Raw genomic sequence first — 25,071 nt, forward strand, 5'->3', positions numbered from 1 at the left:
TAGGCTTCACAAATGCACCATGAAGTCTCTTCTTGGATCAGTATCATACTTCTGATGATTCTTGTTCAGTGCTGCGTTGGCTCTTTTACCAAGTTGTGCAAGCGTAAATACGAGAAGGATCAGCTCATCAGATTACAGTTATATGAAAGGTCACAGGAGCACTGTACATTACTACTGTTAGCAGGACTAACACTTTGTGTACCACCAATGGTGCTGTCACTACAGAACATTAAACTGATAAAACGCTCCAGTTACTAGTACAGCTGCTGAGCAGAACACCGCACACACTTATACTGAGAGCATTTTCCGACAAACCAGCATGTCAAGTCCTAAATTACTGTTATTTGAAGAGCTACAAACATGCCGTTGACATCTGAAAATGTCTACAAATCACAAATATAAAACACCTGCATACTGGAATGGTTTGATATAGCCATTTGCAAACTTTGGTTTGGTTCTTTAACTCCATCAGAAACTTTGTCATGTCAATGTGTCACTTGTAACCCTACTGTTTTCCCTTCAAAGTGAATTCTTTATGGAATACATGTGCCCCTTACATACTCATTACAATTTCATCACTAAATATTATACGCTATAATATAAATGGGCTAAAATATCTGCCATCCAGGCCCCGTTCCTGTACATTTAGGATGCCAAGGATGGGTCCTGGATAGCAGATATATTTGCCCACTATTTGGATTGTGGTAGCTTTAACGGAGATGATTTGAAGGCAATGTTGAGTATTCTGGGGTTCACACCCATGCAGGGTGAGGGTTTCCAGTATAGTCCGTCTGTAGAGGAGAGGACTGTTTTTTTAGTACTTTTTGCATTACCACGTCCTTAGTAGGGACCCAGAATTGTGGAGGTTATTATTATTATACAGGATTTACATAGCGCCAACAGTTTGCTCAGCGCTTTACAATATAACGGGAGACAATACATCAACAATACAGTTCAATACAAAAGGGTTAGGAGGGCCTGATCCTTGGAGCTTACAATTTAAAAGTTCAAATAGCTTTGGGAGGGAAGAGCCTGAAGGGGTTAACCTGTGTGCATCAGTGTCCAGAAAGGGAAGAGGGAACAGTCAGCACCTGTCTCTCAAGGATAGGGCAGGATACACCTGAGTGAGCAGGATGGACTTGCTTGGGACTGAGCCAAGGTTGTTGAACTGCGAATGCCTCCTCTGTGGGAACCCCAAAGCAGATGGGAAATCCCAAACCTCAGTGTGAGACTGGTATTGTGGCAGTGAGCCATTCTCCTGTTTTCCAATTGTTCCAGAATTATGGACTATTTTGTGTTTGTTGAAGAAAACGGTTTTGTTTTCTTGACTGTTTGCAAGTTCAATACAGACTCTAACTTTTACATTTGGCTGGCTGTCATCCTGAGTGCCCATATCACAAATACTATCAATGAATTCCTGAACGCTCATCTTTCTTTGTCATGATGATCATCCCTCTAAACATCTAATTATGACTGTTATCTTTAAAATTTCCTACAGATCACATACTGATTTACACTTCCAGTCTACAGTTTAAATCCCGGAATTAAAATTGTTCCCTGTAGTGACAGCTCACAGGCTTCATAGGGGAAAAAATGATATTCAGAGAACCAAACTGCCTCTTGTGGACTCCATACAGAACTTTTCTTGGAGGATCAGCGCAAATTTTTGATTTCCTATTACTGTTCGTCTTGGTGACAGGGGTCAACAGGATAGAGAGGATCAATCCCCCCAGCAAGGACCCATAAAGCCACCCATTCCTACTCCTATAAAAAAATGTGTTTAGATATACGTTACCAGTAAGTTTATTATTTTTATTTCAGGTTCTTATATAGCGCTGTCAATTTACGCAGCGCTTTACAAACTCTACCGTGTTTCTACTGTGGATAAGATATTAAAAGTAGAAATTGGATTGGTTCCTTTGGAGATACAGATACTTTCCTTTCAAACATTTTTCCTGTAAAAGCTCTACTTCTAACGCAGGAATTTTTCCATAATCTGATTTGATTTATTAGCACATGAAGTCATCCAAAATACAAAGCAGACAATGTACTGTCACCAACAGCCAGATTACAAGAAAAATAGATGTTGATCACCCACAAAGCTACTTTTCACATAAACAAATCTTGTAAAATCCTACCAGTGAATTCAGTAAAGTTTAATGACTTCACCTGCCTAATTTTCAGCTTTTACTAGATCAGGTCAAACATTTACAAGTGACCATACTGTAGTGAAACATTTACAGACATAGCATGCAATGTTAATAAAATTACATTTACAAAATGGGAAAGGGGCTGCCCAGACATAAGCAGAATCAGTGATTTGCAGACTAAAGCCAATAAGTGAAAAACCCCAACAGTGTACATTAACACCTAAGTGTTGCAGTAAAACATATTGTACCACACAATCATGCAATACACAGTAAGGCACCTCAATGCACTAATATAATGCACCTGCACTGCAGTACATATGCCATGATTTGTGGTGTGCGGTGTTGGAAAAAAAAAAAGGTGCATGTCTGATTTTGACTGCATTGTGGTGCCTTGTTAGGCTATTCAAATGAATGGTGTGCCTTGGCAAAGTCCATGTTCACACACAACACAGCCAGGGGTGGACTGACCATTTGGAAACTCGGGCACTGCCATAAAAATTTGAACAACCACTAGTCAACTCAATACAAGCATTTTTTTTTTTTAATGACTGGCGCCATCATGCAAAGTAACATTTTTTTTCTGACAGCTCCACATCAGCAAAGCTGACCCCTATGTTTCCAGGACCTAACTAATAAATTTGAGCCCACATGAAGCCTCAGCGTTTCTCTTTTTTCCTCCCATGTGCAGGACCTAGGTGTGCTCCTCTACCTGGCTGGTCTAAAGGGCTGTCTGTCCGCCCACGCGTGTGGGTTTCAGCTGGATGCGGTCTCTGGTGTAAAGGCTAAATGACCCATGATCCAGGGAGTCCTGCTGCTGGTCCTCAGGGCGGCTTTTATCACAGCTAACAGCATTGCCTGGGGTCTATGAGAAGTGGGCAGCAGTTTTAGCAGAATCTCCCCTAGGAACGCACAAACCCACGCAGTGCCAGTGTTTGCAGTTGGATGGCAGAGATTGGGTGAGCTTAATTTAAAATGCTTTGTATCCAAATGAATGCTGCATATTTAGGTATTGTTGTGCCTTGCTCCCAGTAGCTACTGTGCATACACTGAGCTCCTCCACAGACAGTACTCTGCATAACAGGTGCACAAAGCCATACTTTGTCTGTTCACACATGGCTTTAACCTGTTGGTGGCTTCTCGTGTTTCCTTTACTATTGTGCCATTATGCCAACCCCCTCAAAAGACTAGCATTCCCAGAGAAGGTAGAAGAGTTGCCTGTGGATGACTGCTGTAGCCAGCATTCCCTGTTGGAATATAGGACATCCTTTTATATTTGTTTATGCTCTCCAGTTTCTCAAAAAAAAAATCAAGTTGGGTTTCTGGACTGGTAGTAGTTAGAGGGCCTAAGTCAGAGATATAGATTACGCCCTGTATGAAGGCAAGCATAAACTTGTGGTTGGAGAAGCAGAATCTTCTGCGATGTCATTACCATCTGACGACCTAGTGGCTGGTGGTGCAGTTAGACCTCAGCAAAGTAGGAGTTAAGAATGGAATTTCAGGCTCTCCTAGCCTTCAGTGACCTCATCCAGGGTGGACCTGTCCTGGTGAATTTAGACAGCACAACGACTGTGGCCTACATCTGGAAACAAGGGGGCACTCCCTCTTGAAGGAGGTTTCTCTGATTCTAGAGTTGGCCAATATCCTGCAGCTATATGCTGCCTATGTGCCTGGTCGGAAGAATCTTTAGGCAAACAATTTGTCCAGGACAATCCTGGACAACAATGAATGGTCCAGACTGCCGCAAGTCTTGAGAACTAACAGGCTTGGTAATCTCTTCCAGAGGTAGACCTGTTCACATCCCCAGTCAACACCAAGTTGCTTTCTATTCCAGGGTCCAGCATCCACAAGCAATCGAGGTGGAGGTGCTGATCGCAGAGTGGATTTCCAGGACAGCTTATGCCTTTCTGCCTCTCCCTCTGATTCTCAACTCCCTGCTGAGGCTGTGGCAAGGGAAGGAGATAGTTTTGGTGGTGATCCCAGATTGGTTGAAGGGGCTTTGGTACCCTCTGCTCCTCCTAATGAGTGCCAAGGATCCACTCCCTCTGCCGGTAAGATCGGATCGCCAAACTCCCATTTGTCCAACACCTGACAGGCTCAAGCTTATTGTAATAATTTTACAGCTTCCAACAAGATTATTGCCTCCTGCTTGGTTAAGCTCATCTCCTTGGCCTACAAGTTGAAAGGGTTGGCTGTACCAGGAGGATCAGTTCACTGTCCACTCGAAGGGTCTCGACTTTGTGGGCGGCAGCAGGTTGAGTGTTCCTAGGCACTATCTGCAAGGCAGCTGCGTGGGGGTCAATATATATGTTCATGGCTCATTATTGTATAGAAGCAGTTTGAATGACAGTTGAGTTTGGCAGAGGCATCCTGGCTTCTGCTTGTTAGCCAAAATTGAGGAGTGCGTAGCATTATCCCTCCTCTTTTTTGGCTAGTTAGTTCCCAGCTGTGCTGATGTGACGCTGTCAGGAAAACAGAAAATTGAATGACAGATAATTACCGTAATTTTCCTTTCCTGATGAGCTCCATGTCAGTACAATTCCCACTCAACTTAGTAGGACTAGTTACAGAATGCTGAGGCTGCAGATGGGCTCAAATTTATTAGTTAGTTCTTGGAAGCATGGGGGGATGGGGACCTTACTCAGCTGTGCTGACGTGGAGCTCGTCAGGAAAGGAAAATTACAGTAAATATCTGTCATTCAATTTTCCATTTTTAAGTTTGTCACCTGTGTGCTACTGGGGAGATTTCCCTTTACCTCCTGCCCTATAGACACAACAGGAAATGAGAGGAAATCTGTTTAAAGTGAGGGAAATCCTCTTCTAGATAGTTGTGAACCCAAAAGTGGAACATTGACACACTTGTTTGTTATTTTGAAAGGCTCCATTTACACAAGCCTACCCTAATTGCCGGCAGCGGGAAACCGCATATCGCTGCAAAAAGCGGCAACCACAGTACCGCATTTTTGCTGCGTTTTGCATTTTCCCATGGTCGGCGGTCAAAACGGTCCTATCCTGAGGTTTAACCTCACCTAAATGTGGCAGCTCCTAAACTCGGCTAAAAGCCTATGTGTACATGGACACATAGGCTCTTATGGAGTTGAGTTTAGGAGCTGCTTATGTACATGAAGTCTTATAAGTGACGATACTTATCAAGACAAAAAAAAGGGTGAATCGTCCCAGCAAGGACACAGACACTCCATTCAAAACTGATATTAGTTACACTAATTTTCAGGTACCAAGATAAACATATTATTTATTTATTTCAGGTACTTATATAGTGCCATCAATGTATGCCGTGCTTTATATATATATTGTACATTCACATCAGTCCCTAACCCTCAAGGGGCGTACAATATAAAGTCCCTAACTTACATTCAAACATACACATACTAGGGACAATTTAGACAGGAGCCAATTAACCTACCAGCATGTCTTTGGAGTGTGGGAGGAAACCATATGCCCCTGTTTTTGTACTTTCTCATCTCTAATGTCTCACTAAACTTTAGAGATGCTATCAGCAGCTTCTTTCCTGCCCTTGCTAAAGATGAAATAAATTTCTACTGTAACTGGCTGTCTTAGTTTTTGCATTCTTTAAAACCCAAGATGAACACAACAAAACACTGCATGTAACACTGCCCCTAGCTACATCACCAACCTCATCCACAGATACCGCCCAATTCACCCACTCCGCTCCTCCCATGATATCCTCCTCTCTAGCTCCCTCATCACCTCCTCCCACACCCGCCTCCAGGACTTCTCCAGTGCCCCCCTATCCTCTGGAACTCCCTACCACAGCATGTCCGGTCAGCCCCCACCCTGTGTGCCTTTAGGCGATCTTTGAAAACTAATTTCTTCAGGGAAGCCTACCCCACCTCCACCTAAGAACTGTACTTGAATCACCTCCGCCAGATCATCCACCGCAGCTATCACCTTTTGTATCACCTCCCCCTTCCTTTAGATTGTAAGCTCCACGAGCAGGGCCCTCCTTTTCCTTCTGTACTGAAATGTATTGTAATTGTACTGTCTCCCTTATATTGTAAAGCGCTGAGCAAACTGTTGGTGCTATATAAATCCTGTATAATAATGTAACCCAGTGTTTTTCACCAAAAAGCACAACACAAGTCACTTTTCACACATCTAATTCATGCTACAGAAGCTGACAAGGCAATGTAAATTATACCAATACAATATCTTTTATTGTGGTTGTAAAGGCTCAAGGTTTTTTACCTTCATGCAGCAGTGCCCCCAGCCCCCAGAATACGTACCTGAGCCCCATCGCGATCCATCAGTGTGCACAACAGCCTTGGCTGTCCCGGGTCTCTGCCACCTCATTGGCTGAGAAAGCAAGCAGGAGCCACTGGCTCCCTCTGATGTCAAGTCAGTCAGCCAATGAGGAGAGAGAGGGGGAGGAGCCAAGCCACAGTTCTGTGTGTGTAAGGACACACAGAGCAGTGGGTGCAGCCATAGCAAGCTGCTTGCTGTGGGGGCACCCAATAGAAAGGAGAAGCCAAGAGAGCCTGCGGGGGACCCAAGAAGAGGAGGATCCAGGCTGCTCTGTGCAAAACCACTGCACACAGCAGGCAAGCATAACATGTTTGTTATTTTACAAAAAAAAAAAATGAACCTTTGGTATTGCTTTAAATAAGGTCAATTTTAACTAATACCTAAAGTTATACTAAACCCAGGACCCTGCATTCACTAAATCTGGTCTCCCCGGACCCTGCATTCACTATATCCGGTCTCCCCGGACCCCGCATTCACTATATCTGGTCTCCCCGGACCCTGCATTCACTGTATCTGGTCTCCCCGGACCCTGCATTCACTATATCTGGTCTCCCCGGACCCTGCATTCACTATATCTGGTCTCCCACAGTACACAGAACATGGAAATGCAATTATTTTAGTAAATAGAAACTGCTAAACACCTTTATCATCAGCAGTATATAGCAGTCTTGTGACTTCTATCAGTCTGTGGCCGAGCACTGGTTAATCTTTTAGGAGGCGTTTTCATTCTGCTATGACTGTCCTATGAGGCTGCATGGCCCCTGACCCTCTGTCCGGCCAGTGCTGATTGGCCCTGTGTGGACATGCACCCTCTCAAAGAAAAAAAAAAAAACTCTATAGCAATACACACCAAATTGAGCATGTGCAGAGTATCCCCTAGGGTTCTGTACTATCAGCAGATGGATTGGAGACTGTGGAAGAAGGGGGGGGATCAGAGACTACAGGATCAAACAGCCTTTTTACACAATGTGAATGATTAACCCCTTAGGTTCCACAGTGAGTATAACAAGCATGTTTTACTGCATATACAGACTGATTTTACTGTTGTGGGTATAGTAACATTAACTGTTTTTAATCAATCACATACAGTATGCTCAAGAAGAGAACTGATGCTATGCGTGTGGTAAGGCTGTGAGCAGGGAGTATTTGCCCTCCTGGACCAGTGCAACTTTCTCGTTGAGACATCAGAAACATAATGAAAAAAAAGTACAGTACCTGTTGCCTGCTCAATTCTGTAGTCACTAGCATGGAAAAGTTGTCCAGCATCTTATTTTGTGTCTCTCGACATTTGGCAAACATCCTGTTCATCTCATAAAAGTACTTCAAAATTTACCACCCCCTTTCATAGCATTTATGGTATACTTATGCAAAAGGGTGTGTCAAATAATACTCTCTATACAATACTTTGCCATGCCCTCCAATTATTGCAAAACCATGGCACACATTGGGGTTCCTTTACTAAAACTGGAGAATACAAAGCTTCAAGTTTTATTTTGTTAAACCCTAATTGAACAAGCTGAAGTTGGAAGCTGATTGGCTACCATGAACAGCTGTACCAGATTTTGTACTCTCCAGTTTTAGTAAATCAACCCTCTGAGATCTGCATTTTCTTCAGCCCATAAGAAACTGTCACCAATTATGAAAGGATTAGCTGGGATGTCTGTCTCCTCGGGCCAAAAACTCCCAATTCTCCTCTGTATGGGGTGTGCATTGCTCTGCTTTATATTTTTATTTTATACAGTAATTAAATAAAAAATTCTAAATAAATGTAAAAAAAAAAGTTATTTAGGTCCACATAAAACTAGACTAATATAAATGGACAAGCTTGTCGTGACCAAGTGCTAACTCTCAGAACCTTAAACTTTGCCTTTATGTCATAGTGGTACCTAGTAGCTGTTCCAGATACTGACCCTCCGACCCTGCTCTTCCTGATGTTTCTTCAGCTGTTCCAGCATATCGTGGAATTCCTTTTCCTTTTCTAAGGCTTCTTGAATGGTGGCTTCATTCTGCTCAGCGTAAGCCATGGCTACTACAGCCAGGATAAGGTTTATCAGGTAGAATGACCCCAGGAAAATGACAACCACAAAGAAAACCATGTAAGTCTTTCCAGCTGCTCTAAGAGTCTGGAAAAGGAAAGTAGAAAGACATATGTCAGAAACATTTCACCCATTACAATTACATATTTAAACTTTGTTCCCCTTCAGGAAAGTGTTTGCAAAGTAACATCACAATACTTTGTTTATAAAGGAAACCTCTCTATTGTTGTTTACGTGTGGTTGCTGTAAGCTGCCATCTTCTGACTCCTAGAGCAAGTTCTAGTTTCACAGCAGGCAAGTAACAGCCTTAAAGTGAACCTGTGGTCAAGCTATGGACATTGAAATGTTAGCATATTGTTAACACGCAGTACATGAGCTTTAAAATAATAACTGACCTCTGTAGCTGCAGGCACCGTGGAACATTTTGAAAGCTCACAACAGGAGCACTAAAGTTCTTCAAATTGTTCTCATAGGCTGGTCATACACTGATAAGATTTTTATTTTGCTCAGCTTGCAAAATACTATACAGCTGGAATGAACAAACCACCCTGTACCTACCAGTACTTGGATATTCATAGCCTTGACATTGTTTCACTTGAGTAGACACTGATACAACACCACCTGCGCTCAGGGACCCAGATCAGTCGAGGGCTGATAGGCCAATATATACTAGGATACATGGAAGTTCGTTCAAGACTGATCAAAGGTTGTGTAGCTCCAATACGAAGCTGGGGAAGCTTGATACAAACTGTTGTAGAGAACAAAAAAACAGATCGCACCAACCTTGCGCATTACCTCAGTAAGCAATTAGTAGATTTATTGATTTAAGAGATATACTCACAAAAATAGCAATATAAAAGGCATATAGGATCCAAAATCGAATCATTGGATTAGGAGACGCGTACAAATCCCATCGAAAGGGGAGACTCTCAGGCAGGGGCGGACTGACAACTCATGGGGCCCCCGGGAAATAGGGGATAATGGGGCCCCTGTGTCCTTGCCCAAACTCAAAAAAGCCTATGAAAAAAGGTACCAGGGGCATCTCATGGGGCCCCCTACTGACCCTGGGCCCTCGGGCAGTGCCTGAGTTTCCAAATGGTCAGTCCGCCCCTGCTCTCAGGGTGAATCTGACGCGTTTAGAAGGGGGTCCCTTCTTCATCAGAGCTCTGACCCCCCCCCCCCTTCGAAACGCATCAGTTCACCCTGAGAGTCTCCCCTTTCGATGGGATTCGCACATGTCTCCTAATCCACTTATTCGATTTTGGATCCTTTATGCCTTTTATATTGCTATTTTTGTGAGTATATCTCTTAAATCAATAAATCTACTAATTGTTTACTGAGGTAATGCACAAGGTTGGTGCGCTGTTTTTTTGTTCTCTACTACAGCTTGTTTCACTTGATGTTGTACAGGTGTGCCCTTCCTCAAACCTAGTATCATTCTGAGAGTTGGATAACTGCAGTTCATGGTACTGGACAGTAGTTATGGCTGAAAGAGTCAAGTAACAGTCTGCAAAGTTGCAGCCTAATACCCAGACCTGTTTAATGCTTTTACAATCAAATTTCTCCCCTCTTTCTCATATCTACCATAAATGTGTTTTAACAGTCTAAATATACTAAATCACTTTTCATATGCCCTAAAATAATTTTCCCCAACCCTAGCTTAAGCCAAACCTAAAAGCTTGGCCATGTGATGGCATTCAAACAATCATCACCTTCTCAGCAGCTGCCAATTACACTTTCTCAGAGGACATAGCCTACCTGCTGAGCAAATCTAATCTTCATCCTGGCACACAGCCCTGATTTTGACTTTTTTACTGATCATCCACTGAGACTTTAACATACTGGTCTATGGATAGAATTCAATTAGCATTCTCATAAACGGGTGCATAACGTGTGTTTGGCAGACTTTCAAGTTTTGTATAGATTGGACTACTTTAGACATTCTATAATGCTAGTAACTCCATTTCATGCTGTGAAATTTGTCTGCCACATGCTTTTTCTCATTTATGTTTTGTGTTACAACTTATTTCACGTATTCCATTACCTTCAAAGTGTGAAAATCTTTTTTTGTAAATACGTAAATTTATTCCAAACAGAAAGTGATAATCTACTCATGTGTAGCTTGCAGAGGAATGAAAAAGCCTACCAGCTGGAAGAGGTTCTCCCAGTAGTCTTGGGTCATCAACCTGAACAGCGCCAAGAAAGCCCAGTTGAAGGAGTCATAGCTGGTATAACCATAATTGGGATTCCTTCCGGTTTTCATACATACAAAGCTTTCTGGGCATTTCCTGTTGATAAAAGGCACCAGAGTAAATTATTTTAGCTAGCTCTCCATTTGCCAGCCTCTGCCCTCTCTAACAGGTCTTTTCCAAAGGAATAAGTATAAAGAAAAAAAAAACCAACTACAATTTGTACATTTTGTAGCTTCCTGCTGTCCACTTCGAGTTCTCTATGCTAGGCTTCTGCCCCTGAATACCTTCTGGTAATTAAAAGTCATAGATACATTTATTTTACTATAGCAAGTGCAAGACCAATGCCATAGTCATAGAAATGAGCATGACAAGCATGGTGGAATAATGAACCATTGCAGGCTTATCAAGTATAGAAGAAGAGATAAGAATGAATAGCCTTGAGTCTTCTCCTTAAAAAAACACATCAACAGTAGCAAATCCTGTTTCCTGATAGCTCCATGTCAGCACAGCTGGGTAAGGGCCCATCCCCCCATGCTTCCAGGACCTAAGTCATAAATTTGAACCCACCTGCAGCCTCGGCATTCCTCTTTTTTCCTCCCATGTGCAGGACCTAGGTGTGCTCCTTTACCTGGCTGGTCTAAAGGGCTGGCTGTCCATCCATACATGTGGGTTTCAGCTGAACGCGGTCCCTGGTGTACAGGCTAAATGACCCATAATCCAGGGAGCCCCGCTGCTGGTCCTTGGGGCGGCTTTTATCACAGCTAACAGCCTTGTCTGGGGTCTGCTGGGTCCATGTGAAGTGGGCAGCGGTGCCAGCAGAGTCTCCTCTAGGCACAATTGGGCTGCATAAATCATTTCACTCCAGCAGGTCAGGTAAGCTCATTTAAACTCTCACCCCCCTTTCAAGCCGGGTTTCTACACTGGTAGCTGTCAGAGGACATAGGTCAGAATATATGGATTAAGCACTGTATAAAAGCAAGCCTAAACTTGTGGTTGGAGAAGCAGAATCTTTCCTATCTGATGACCTAGTGGCTGGTGGTGCAGTAAGACACCAGCAAAGTAGCTGGAGAGCCCTAATTCCAGAGCAATGGGCTCAGAACCAATGACCTTTTTCAAGGGTCCAAGAACGTGTCTAACATCCTGGAGTTGAGTACAGAATTTTAGGCTCTCCTAGCCTTCAGTCACCTCATCCAGGGTGGACCTGTCCTGGTGAAGTTAGACATCCATAAACAAGGGGGAGCACTCAGTGGCTCCCTGCTGAAAGAGGTTTCTCTGATTCTAGAGTTGGCCCAAGTCAATATCCTGCAGCTATCTACAGCCAATGTGCCCGGTCGGAAGAATCTTCAGGCAAACAATTTGTCCAGGACAATCCCAGACAACAATGAATGATCCAGACTGCCACAAGTCTTCTGAGAACTAACATGCTTGGTAATCTCTTCCAGAGGTAGACCTGTTCACATCCCCAGTCAACACCAAGTTACTGATCCCAGATTGGTCGAAGTTGACTTGGTACCCTCTTCCCATCCTAATGAGTGTCAAGGATCCACTCCCTCTGCTGGTAAGATCGGATCTTCTCCAAAGTCCCATTCAGGGGCGGACTGACCATTTGGGAACTCGGGCACTGCCCTAGGGCCTGGGGTCAGTAGGGGGCCCCATAAGATGCCCCTGGTACCTTTCATAGGTTTTTGAGTGTGGTTTGAGTGTGGGACAGGACACAAGGACCCCATGATCCCCTATTGCTCGGGTGCCCCATGAGTTGTCAGTCCACCCCTGGTCCCATTCATCCAACACCTAACAGGCTCAAGATCATGGTTTGGGTCTTGAGGGGCAGATGCTAATAGATCTTGGGTGCTCTGTAAAGGTTGTGAATACTCCTATGAAGGCAAGGAGAACAGCACTAACAGTGCCTCTAGTACAATATAACATAAATTCACAGGATTGCTGCTGACCAAGGTTTTACACTGAGCTCTTCATAAGTCTGTCACATTCTGATGTTTCTGCATGCGGGGCTTGAATTAGGTTTATGTGTAAGTACACTATGGGCCCACATTTCAGCTATCTCTGCCTTCACCGGCATACAGTGGGCATCCAACACTAAATGATATTGTTCTTCAAGCTGCAACTTCGTTGGAACCTACCTAGAGGATTGTTGTTTGTGAAGTGGGATCTCCCATTGGCATTAGACTTGTTTGCATCAGATGCCTTCAATCAAAGTGGCCCCCTGTGGTACCTCTTGCTGAAAACTGCTTTCCTGGTGTCAATTGCATCAACCAGAAGAGTGTCTGTATTAGCGGCTCTGGGGTTTAAAGAACCCTTTCGTACGCTCATCCCGAATAGGGTGGTACTCATGCTGATGCTCAAGGTCGTGCCTCAGAGGCCTTCAGAGTCCATATCACACAAACAAGTGGACTTCCTGGGTGTACCCAAGAAGTTAACCCAACAGATGTGGGCCAAGCTTTAAATTGTTACATCAAGGCGACATTTGGCATCAGGAAGTCGGAGCACTTGTTTGTCATTCCAGGTGGAGCGTGTAATAATTTCATGGCTTCCAACAAGATTATTGACTCTTGGTTGGTGAAGCTCATCTCCTTGGCCTACAAGTTGGAAGGGTTGGCTGTGCCAGGGGGATCACATCACTGTCCTCCTGAAAGGTCTCGACCTTGTGATTGGCAGCAGGCAGAGTGTTCCCAGACACTATCTGCAAGGCAGCTATGTGGGGGTCAATATATACGTTCATGGCTCATTACTGTATAGAAGCAGTGTTAATGACAGTTGAGTTTGGCAGAGGCATCCTGGCTTCTGCTTTTAGCCAGAATTGAGGCGTGCGTAGCATTATCCCTCCCCTGTGTGGCTAGTTAGTTTCCAGCTGTGCTGACATGTAGCTGTCAGGAAAACGGAAAATTACTTAGCGTAATCTTCCTTTCCTGACAAGCTCCATGTCAGCACAATTCCCACACAACATGGTAGGACTAGTTACAGAATGCCAAGGTTGCAGATGGGGTCCTGGAAGCATGGGGGGTGGGGCCCTTACCCAGCTGTGCTGACACAGAGCTCGTCAGGAAAGGAAAATGATGGTAAGTATCTGTCATTCAATTTGTAGTTATTTCTTGGCCAATTAATTTTAAAGCTGAATGGTTGCTATGGGGCTGTAAAAATGGACTAGTAATTCTTCTTTTGTAAACTCTTCCTTTGTAAACGTTTATAAAGTCTAACATGGCTCATTTATAATGCTATTGTATATAAAAATTATTCTGTTTTCCATTGCAACTGGATTAAAATCCCGGCCAAGATTTTTGCTGTCTTTGCCCTCATTAGGGAAATTCACTCTGTTTCTTATGATGATCATTGTCAACAGTGAAGGAAAATCTAAAGTTTTAAGTTGTCATCGACAGAGGAATAGGGGGGAAATCCTCCAATGTGGACAAGTTTTCAGGTGACCACAGTTTGAGAGGGGGTTCCTTCTATTGACAGGAAAAAAAGCAAATATAAATCTCCCCAATGGAAACAAAACTGGCAAGGTTTGTAATTATCCAAAAGTTGGCTATAGATACACGTAAAGGCTATGTTCACCTGGACAAAATAATAAATGAGCAAGTTTTTGTTGGAAAAAAAATGTGCATTTATTATGATTATTATTATTATTTTTTTTTTTTTTTACAGAGGACTGCAAAGCATTGCACCCATGATCAGTGGATTTCAGGTGCAATGTCAGGCTCCTATAGACTCTTACTCCACCTTTCTGCCCATACCTATGTACGGCTTTCCATAAGAAAGTTGGAAGTTGTGTCAGTGGACTATAAGTGTGCCGATTACCACACTCGTGGACCAATGAAACTATAAGTGCATCTACTGTGGTGGCTGACAGGCTTTGTAGTTTATTCATCCACAGATCTCTGTGAATAAATAATGTGGCTGTGCAAATTGGGTAGCTGAACCCACACACTCTCTTCGGGAAGCTCTAGGGATAAGAAGCAGATGATTAGGAACATAAATAAAGGTGAACTTGGCTTTTAATTCTCTTTTCTCATAGTTATCCAGGCTTGCAGTTACAATCACAGGTTAAAAACACATCACTCACCCACTGTCACTGCTGTTTCCACACAGAAGAGCATCAAGTGCTCCATCTAAGAAGTAAAAATTTGCTATTTGCAAAAGAAAGAGAAAAATATGATAAGTTATCACATCATATTGACCAGCAATGCAAACAGCATTTTCCATGAAAAAGTAGTGATATACAGTAAGCCACAATATCTGGCTGTAACCTTACACTCATCATTGAGGTAGGGACCCCAGTCTACGGAGATATTGGCGTACATGTCAGGGTCGTCATACAAGGTGGAGTTGCTGTCAAATTCCATAGAACTTATTGTTATATTTCTGTAATAATCGTAAGCCTCCTCCGTTGGTGGCCAACGCACACACTTTTGCCTCAGATTTCCCATAAACAATTGAAGGCCAATCAAAGCAAAGACGGCTAGACAGAAGACAGTCAAAATCATGACATCTGCCAACTTTTTCACTGACTGAATAAGGGCGCCAACAATGGTCTTCAAGCCTAGAACAGGAAGAGTAAAACACTTGTTATTGTCATGACATCAGTGCATCTCATCACTGTACAACAAATCCTGTTATGCAAAATCTTGGACATCAAAAGGCTATAGAATTATAAAGTATGAGAAAGGATAATTCTAACACTACAAGCTCTAAATCTACAAAAGATGGTCAGAGACTGCAGACATAATACAAGAGATGGTCAAAGATTGAAAACATGATAAAAGAGATGGTCAGAGAGTGCAGACATGCTGCAGGAGACTGTTAAGACTCTATGAACATGTTAAAGAGTTTCTGGAGACAGTCAGAAACTGGAGACATATTACATGAGATTGCTAGAAATCACTACTATAACAGGGCTATAGGGAAACAGAAATTAGTGTCTCAAGGGTCACACAGAAAGTGCCAAAGGGCTGCATGTGGCCCCTGGGTCACAAGCTGGGCACCATGGGTCTAGACAAATCCCAAGGACTAGTAGCCAATGCACCTAACAAAACACATTTGGTACATACACTTTATGGCCAACAGTTTGTAGGCACTTGGCCATCACATCTGCACTATATGGTGATAAGTATGTAGATGTCTCTCCAAATTATTGAGCTCATGTTTTTCCAGTGAAGTTAACTCTACAGCATACAAAGACTTTTTAGACAATTGTGAGCTTCAGTTTGAGGAAGCCCCATTTCTATTCTAGCATGACTGAGGCCCATGCACAAACTCAGTTCTATAAAGAAAGTTTGGTGTGGAGCAACCTGGGTGGCCTGCACGGAGCCCTGGTCTCAACCCTAGTGAGCACACCTTTGCTATAAGCTGGAATTCCAACACCGAGCCAAGTCTTTATGTCCAGCATTGATTGCTGACCTCACAAATTGTCTTTTGACTGATTAGGCACAAATTCTCTCAGACACACTCTTCTACCTTCCCAGAAGAATGGTGTTAGCTCCATAGTAATATCCATCATTTTGGGTATTGACATGTCCAACAAGTATGTATAAGTGTAATGGTTAGGTGTCCACAGAGTTTTGACCTTACAGGGTAACTTATTTGAACCTTTGTCTACTGCTGCCTAAAAAAAATCCCTTCCCTCTACTGTCTATCACCTTTAACAAAAGGACCCTAATACAATACAAATCAACTGCTAAACAAAGTTATGATGTTTGATAATTCAAACATTCACTGCTTACAATAAACCGTCTAGGCAGGGCTGGTGTAGCATACATCCAAGATAAAGCCATCACATATTTTGCCAATACTGGCACTATTTCTTAGTCCTTGGTCTACCTTTTTGAGCACTGCTTCCAAAGCTCACAGCCTCTTAAAAGTCAAACTCCAGGCAAACATAAAATACATAATAGAATCAAATGTGCTGAAAGGGAACATACTGACTGGAGTTGTGCAGATTGAGCAGCGAAATTAATTTATCAGTTAGTCGCTGCTCCCTGACTGCCCAAATAACAGGTTGGGTTGGAGCGGATTAGCATTCCTGAGCTGTAACAGAGAAATCAGGGTACTATTGCTGTTTTTGCTGTGTGATACACATGCTTCAATCTCAGGAATGAATGGACAGAAATGTTTTAACAGGTAACCGCCCCCCCCCCCCCCCCCACTTATATATTATCTGAATATTTAGATGTTTGCCTGAAGTTTAGCTTTATACATGCACGTAGTAGAAAAGGACGCGCCACATAGATTTTCTTGTATGCAGCTCCAGAATATTCTAGTCTTCATGACTTTACACTAGATGGCAGACCTAATTGTTGCTAGCTCCCATGGGTCATCTCTATTGCCAAAACATTTGGAAAGGCTCCCTGATGCAAAGCCATAGGTGAAAAAAAACTAAGCCCAGATTTCCTGTTTAGCTATTCCCACTGACAAAGCGTATGTGCTCTATGGCTACAATGTAAGGCTTTGAAATTCTTGACATTTTGCTAACTAAAATGGACAAGGACATGATCTAATTAAGGGTTATGAACAAGAAGAGTAGGGTTACTGGGGGTCAGGGAAGTAAGGAAACAAACATCAACACACTGTAAATGATACTGGAGACACCCGCGCAGGAGGTGTGAATCTGTGAAACTGAGACCGACTGCTCTTTGTTAACAATTTAATGACAAAAGCTTTCCTGCTATATCAAAGTCCTTTATTAATGACATTTAAGGACAAGACTATGTTTCTACATAAAATCAGGTAATCAATGATAGAAATATTAGGATGTGAAGAACAATAACAAATAATTATAATAGGATCTGGCAAACCTCATCAACTATTCAGCCATGGTGACTAGAAATAAGAGTTGATACCTTTTCTCAGAGTACATTGAGGGACAAAGCTTGATAGTAAGCAAACTAGGTTTATACTGCCACCTACAGTAGAAATGGATGCTATGCACATAGAAAACTGAAGGCCAGCCTCATAGAGATCATAACCCCTCCTCCTCACGCCTGCTTAGTTGTAGCAAGCAATCCAAAGAAAGAATGATAGCATGAGCGAAGGAGGAACCTTATTGGACTCTGAGAAAAGGACTTTATGGTAAGAACAAAAATCCTATTTTTCTATTGTCTATAGAGGGACAAGTCTTGATAGTAAGGAACCTAGGGTTATCCAAAAGCAGTCCAGAAGGACAGGCACATCTAAGCACTGGTGAACCAACCCAACAGAAAAAAAAAACAAAACAAAAGAGAAACCAAAGACATTAATTAGTCACCACCAAAACTAGTAACTACAGAGGCAGATTATAGGTTCCAGGAGGCTGGCCTTCAGTGTTCTATGTCCTTGCATCCATTCCTCCCTCGAGTGTCCCTCGATCAGCAATAGAGAAACAATTTTGTATGAAGCACTTATCTCTAATATTTGGGGCTTCTTTTTCTGCTCTGTACCAGGGGCGGACTGACCATTTGGAAACTCGGGCACTGCCCAAGGGCCCGGGGTCAGTAGGGGGCCCCATGAGATGCCCCTGGTTCTTTTTCATAGGCTTTTTTGAGTTTGGGCAAGGACACAGGAGCCCCATGATCCCCTATTGCCCGGGGGCCCCATGAGTTGTCAGTCCGCCCCTGTTCCGTACCCATTATTCTCAAAAGCATGAACATATTTGTTCATGTTTTATCCACCAATCTTCTGGACATTTGGTTAGGCCTCCAACTATGAACTGAAAAGCTGGTACTTGTGGAAGAGAAATTGAAATAAGTTTCTCTTTATCGAAGCCCATTCAGAGTAAACTTTAAGTCCTCATGCACACTGGGTGTTTTTACAGCGGCTGTTTTTGGCTCCTGGCATTTTTCTCTACAGCCAGTATACTCCCCAGCATGTTATCCTATGTGTCCATGCACACATAGGGGTTGATTTACTAAAGGTAAATATACTGTGCACTGCAAGTGCAGTTGCTTTATATCCGAGGGGGAGCTCTGCTGTTTTCTTTCATCCAATCATGTGCAAGCAAAAATTCAGTTTTTTTATTTTCCTTGCATGTTCCCTTCAGATCTAAAGCAACTGCAATTTTAGTGCACTTGCAGTGCACAGCCTATTTGCCTTTAGTAAGTCAACCCCATAGGCTTTAATCAGCATTTTTTGGCAGGGGCATTTTCTGGCTGTAAAAAACCCCAGAACTAATAGGTTTCAAGAAGAGTTTTTTAACTGTAAAAACACTCTAACGGTGGTATACATGGTAAAACACGGCAAACCAGCGTTATTGAGCCAAAGTTTTTTATATTTTTTTTTGTGCTAAAAACCGACAACATGAAAAAACGTGGCTAAACGGGGCAAAATGTAGTTAAACGGCAATGCAAAAATGCTAAAAAAAGCTTTTTTAAAAATATCTTTAACGCGACAGCTAACACTACCAGTGTTTTTAAAATGCCCAGTGTGTAATGAGACCTTCATATAAATTTAAAAGGAAAAAACAACTGGCCACAGAGGTAGTCCAGCAGTAATTGTTGGTACATATTTATTAATATATGATTATATATTTATTTGTATTTACCTCCATGCTTTACTTAAAAGGGTATAACAATGTGTAAAACGTGTCTAAACCATCAAACAACAATTATCACAAATAATACATCGAAATTGTAAAAGTCGTAATAATGTATACCCTTGGTAAAAATTCATTATCTTCCAAAGCAATATCCATGGAAATAAAGTTACCTAATAGAAAAAACAGGGCCATACATTGTGTGTGTGTCAACCAGGTAACGCTCATCCAAGGATCGTCTCCAAGTCAATCTGCTCCCATATGCCACACCCCACTAACTGAATTTCACTGCCCCCCCATCGGGCTTAATCAAATAACATGTCAGCCCTGCTCAGGAGTGCACCTGCATGAGTGCCTCCATAGCAAGTGGATTGCTATGGGTGCACTCAGGGAAGAAAGGAATTGGACAGTGTGATAAATGTGGGTCAGACCACTGCCCTTTTCACCAAGGACTGGTCAACCTCACACCGTGCTGACACTGATTCGCAATAATGACACTCTCAGCCTCACTCCACACAAAGATTTTCCAACCTGCGGGACCACAATCTAAGTGCCAACAGGCTGAGAGCAATTGTCACTGGTTTAGTTAACTGAGCAATTAATCCTTGAAAATGCCACCGCCTACTTTTTTTTTTTTTTTACAGAGAAATAGGAATAGTAACTATGATTTTAGAATACACGTCTGTAACACACATTGTCACCACTGACAGGTATATTCAGAGATTTACACTAGCTAGCACTCTTCAGGAGACAGGGATTCTTTGAGTTTGCATGAGCACATTAGAGACAGTTTTAACACTTTTCAAAACAGGGTTAAATAATGAAAAGGTCAAAATGGTGAAAAATAAATATTTACGAAAAAAAGATATTGCTAAGAAATAAAAAGACAACAATGCAACAGAGAAATAAAAAGGAATTGAGGGTGAGATTACTTATTGTCCTGGTTCAGCAGAGTCCAATCAATCAAGCAAGATGGTATGTTAGCACTCCTACAAATTGACAGGTGTTCTTTAGTTTGATGTTACACAAAAGCTGTCAAATGTGGTTGCAGTCCACTTTTCTTTGACATCCAGGGGGTATTGACGGAGGCTATCTAACCAATTAAGCAGCTGAGTGGCCATGCAATGTCACTGTGTTTATGACTGTATCCTAGTTTTGTATTAATATCTTTGAATACCTAGAAGTTATAGTCTGCTAATTTGCATATTACTGTCCAGCATTGAATTCATCTTTAAATGAATAAAACAGGTCTTGGATGCCAGTTCACCTAGGAGAGGAATTTGGATGGTTCTACTCCTGGTACTCCTAGGGTAACGATGTTTGGACTCAAAACACTACAATTTAATTGAGGGAGGTAAATATGTCCTTATTCTGGCTGTACTGTGGTTATCTCAGAAGTTATGAAATACATCCATATTCAGGGTGTAATAAGTAACATGTTATGAATAGACCGGCCTCCACTCCTCCACTTTGACAGCTGGCAGGGGATCTTCTACTTCCTCTAGCTGTCAAAAACTTAAAAATCTGCGGCCATGTGGGGCTCCACCTGCCCAGCTGCGTCACTCATTCATAGTCCTCTGTGAATGAGAAACTACAAGTCCCAACAGCCTTAGCGGCTATCGGCTTGTAGTTCTCAATTAACTACCACGGCGCTGTGGAGCACTATGGTAGTTCACTGATTCTTCCTGTCAGAATATCTGCTTGTCCGTACATCCTGTACGGACAAGCAGATATGCTGACAGGTCTGCAGGGGACATGCAAGGCACCAGCAATCTGCTGATGAAATGGTTTACAGGCTCCTGCAAGAAAAAATAATACATGCACATTTTTTTACCTGCAAAAAATATGCATTTATTATTTTTTAGCAAAAGGTGAACTTATCCTTTAAAACTCTAGTTACTCAAGTGGGCAAGTCAGACGGTTTTACTAGGGTTTCTAGACTGAAGTGTGGATTGGTTAATAGCATGAGAGGGTCTACATCTGTCCTCTCAAGGATCTGATAAGAAGGTTCTGACATGGCTAAACGTTTGTGTATTGGATGAACTGAAAGGAGGAGGGATGGGGAAGGTCACTGCAGCTTATTACAAAATGGAATGGGTGACTTGAGACTTGAACAAAATAGCTGCCACCTACAGATTTGTATGTGCCCATTTTGCACGACCATTACAGACAGCACCGGTGGGGTACCACAGAAGAGGAGGCTCGGGGCAACTCTGTGCAATACCATTGCACAGAGCAGGTAAGTATATTATTTTAAATAAAAAAAATACCTTTACAATCAATTTAAGAAATTATTTATTGAACAGCACTACCATGCATCTGGAGCAGATTGACCAATATTTCTTGTTGGGTATAAGGCCATCTCAGATCGCTGCCACGTAACATTGTTCAATATTTTATTACTTTCTCAGGAGTGTGTTTGTGCTGTCATCTGAGCAACCTTATATACTAAAAAGCATCCACTTTCCTTTTACAATTAACTCTTTAGTCACCCAACATTATTTAAAACATCCAATGGAAGAAACCTTACATTCATTTAAAACGGTATCTTCTTTTTGGAATTACTGCAATTTCCACCATATTGGTGGAGTCCACTAAACACGATCTGGCATATGAAGAGGATCCAGTTAAACAGGAGTTTTGATCAAATTAGAGATATAAGTATGATCTGGTGAACACTTATTAGGACAGGGGCAGGCAACCTCGGCACCCCAGCTGTTGTGGAACTACACGTCTCGTAAGGCATTGCAAGACTAACAGCCACAGGCATGACTCCAGGATGCAGGAGCACAATGGGGTTTGTATTTTCATCACAGTTGGAGTACCAAGATTGCCAACCCCTGACTTAGGGTGTGCAATGTGGTAAACAATTCATGACATTGGTACATGACAGAGAAGAGTAATTTGAACTGCTTAAAAGAGAAGTGCAGGAAATGAAAATAACAAACCTACATATTCACCTAGCTGGCTGCAGCTTTTCCCTGCTGACTTCTCACTGAAAACTGAGCAATTAAAGAGCACTGATCGCTCGGTTCTCAGGTTCACCCTTTGACTGTCCATCACCGCTCTGTGCTCTGCCCCTCCAGTGCTCACTGGAGGACCAGACTGTGGAGGGTGGCGGAGCGCTTGGCTCAGGCACTCAGAGGTGCGCTGAAAGGCTGAGCCAGCTGCCAGTTAGGCATCTGGGCCGATACTGACATTATTGCATTATTGTTGGGATCCCTGCAGAGCCTGGACCAGCTCTTTGATGTCAGCCGACAGCATAATTTCAGCTGAATCTGGGTCACAGGAGTGCAGAACTAAGTGCACTCCTGTGACCCATAGGAGAAGTATGACCAAATGAACTTTAGCCATACTTCTCCTTTAAGCACATTTTGCACTGGGCATTTATTTGCAAGGACACGATTTTGGAAAATGATGAATTGTTTCAGAGAGAACTCTTTTCTATAGCATCCAGTTTATTTTGTACTTGCATATATGGATACAGTAGATTAAGATTGTTACAATTCTAGTGTGTTATTTGTGATAAATGTTTAATGGTTTGGACTCTTTTACACAGTTAGGTTAGCACTTATTTAGTTTGTGAACACTAAGAGCACTGATCTATACACTTACAGCTATTGTTGATACGAATACAATCCACAAAGGAAACATGCCATGAGAGGAGTAAATGAGTACAAACCTGGAATTACAGTGATTGTTTTAAGTGCACGGAGGACGCGGAATGTCCTGAGAGCAGACACATTCCCCAAATCTACAAACTCTGTAGTGTAACTAGAGAGATAGTAAAAGAACATGGAAAGAACTTGAGGAAAGTTAATTGTCGGGCTGAAGCCAAGACCAGACAAACCATTCCATGCATTCATGCAGAGAAGTGGGTCTCTAGAAACAGGTTCAGCCAAAACTTTTTTCCTGTTTTAGTTTGTAGCAAAGTTTTCAGACTGGGGTTAAAGTACAAACATGGTCAAAGAAATAAGGAGGCTACCACTGCTCTAACCCCCTTCAAAAAATGCTAGTTGCCTGGCTTTATTTAGCTTCCCTAGGCTGATCTCAGACAAGTGATCCTGCAAGTGAATCTGCCACTTGCAAGAGCTCTCCAGTGGCTGAAAAGACCACTTACATTCTTCTATGGAGTAGCTCCCTCAGTTGCTTAACCAGCAAGATCTTGTCCCCTTGTTGCTTCCTAACTAGCAAGCAAGATTCTACAGCATTCTAGGCCAATGAAGGGTGAATCCATTAAGAGAGCGGTTTCCCCCACTTGGGTAAATTTGTTGCTGGAAATGGGTACCCGGTTGCAGAAATGCTGTCTAAAAACATGGCTTTTACCAATGATACCAGACCCAGAGAAAAGTCAGTATTTCCAGTCTCTATATCTGCTCCAGGTGAGAAACACAAACATATTATAGGTCAAAATATCAGTATCAAAAGCCAGACAGTTTGCATTTTTGGGAAAGAGGTGAACGACATTAACTTACATGTTCTGCTTGACAGGTTTACATTAATGGATTGTCTTAGCTGTATTAATAAACACTCCAATGAAAATAGAACCAAGGTAAGCCCCAATTTCATTCAACCTGTTAATTGAGAATGAGACTAAAAGCAATTATACGTTTCACTGTTCAGTGAGTATACAGTGCCTTGAAAAAGTATTCATACCCCTTGAAATTTTCTAAATTTTGTCATGTTATAACCAAAAACATAAATGTATTTTATTGGGCTTTTATGTGATAGACCAACACAAAGTGACACATAATTGTGAGGTGGAAGGAAAATGATAAATGGTTTTCAAATTTTTTTTACAAATAAACATCTAAAAAGTGTGGTGTTTCTTTTGTATTCAGCTCCCTTTACTCTGATACCCCTAACTAAAATCTAGTGGAAACAATTGCCTTCAGAAGTCACCTAATTAGTAAATTTAGTCCACCTATGTGTAATTAAATCTCAGTATAAATACAGCTGTTCTGTGAAGCCCTCAGAGGTTTGTTGGAGAACATTAGCGAACAAAACAGCATCACGAAGGCCAAGGAACACACTCGACAGGTCAGGGAAAAATGTTGTGGAGAAGTTTAAAGCGGGGTTAGGTTATAAAAAAATATCCCAAGCTTTGAACATCTCACGTAGCACTGTTCAATCCATCATCTGAAAATGGAATGAGTATGGTACAACTGCAAACCTACCAAGACATGGCCGTCCACCTAAAGTGACAGGCCAGGCAAGGAGAGAATTAATCAGAGAAGCAGCCAAGAGGCCCATGGGAACTCTGGAGGAGCTGCAGAGATCCACAGCTCAGGTGGGAGAATCTGTCCACAGGACAACTATTAGTCGTGTACTCCACAAATCTGGCCTTTATGGAAGAGTGGCAAGAAGAAAGCCATTGTTGAAAGAAAACCATAAGAAGTCCCATTTGCAATTTGCAAGAAGCCATGTGGGTGACACAGGAAACATATGGAAGAAAGAGCTCTGGTCAGATGAGACCAAAATTGAACTTTTTGGCATAAAAGCAAAACGCTATGTGTGGCGGAAAACTAACATTGCACATCACCCTGAACACATCATCCCCATCGTGGAACATGGTGGTGGCAGCATTATGTTGTGGGGATGCTTTTCTTCAGCAGGGACAGGGAAGCTGGTCAGAGTTGATGGGAAGATGGATGGAGCGAAATACAGAGCAATCTTAGAAGAAAATCTGTTAAGAGTCTGCAAAAGACTTGAGACTGGGGTGGAGGTTCACCTTCCAGCAGGACAACGACCCAAAGCATACAGCCAGAGCTACAATGGGATGGTTTAGCTCAAAGCATATCCATGTGTTAGAATGGCCCAGTCAAAGTCCAGACCTAAATCCAATTGAGAATTTGTGGCAAGACTTGAAAATTGCTGTTCTCCATCCAATCTGA

At 42.4% G+C, this 25,071-nt stretch overlaps 1 protein-coding gene across 3 annotated transcripts in view; it reads right to left on the reverse strand.

The window, feature by feature from the left end:
• Positions 1 to 25,071, reverse strand: part of SCN4A (sodium voltage-gated channel alpha subunit 4) — a 135,707-nt gene that overhangs the window by 55,607 nt on the left and 55,029 nt on the right. For all 3 annotated transcript variants that reach the window (XM_089674631.1, XM_089674629.1, XM_089674630.1), the window contains exons 6-10: positions 22,860 to 22,951; positions 14,927 to 15,214; positions 14,738 to 14,801; positions 10,614 to 10,755; positions 8,342 to 8,554 (exon numbers count right to left, since the gene is read on the reverse strand). In XM_089674631.1, the coding sequence (XP_089530757.1) occupies positions 8,342 to 8,554; positions 10,614 to 10,755; positions 14,738 to 14,801; positions 14,927 to 15,214; positions 22,860 to 22,951 (799 nt within the window). The remainder of the gene's footprint in view (positions 1 to 8,341; positions 8,555 to 10,613; positions 10,756 to 14,737; positions 14,802 to 14,926; positions 15,215 to 22,859; positions 22,952 to 25,071) is intronic.

This window comes from Staurois parvus, unplaced genomic scaffold, assembly GCF_062004578.1.
Source record: "Staurois parvus isolate SC_StPar_1 unplaced genomic scaffold, SC_StPar_1.0 ptg000151l, whole genome shotgun sequence".
Lineage (NCBI taxonomy): Eukaryota > Metazoa > Chordata > Amphibia > Anura > Ranidae > Staurois > Staurois parvus.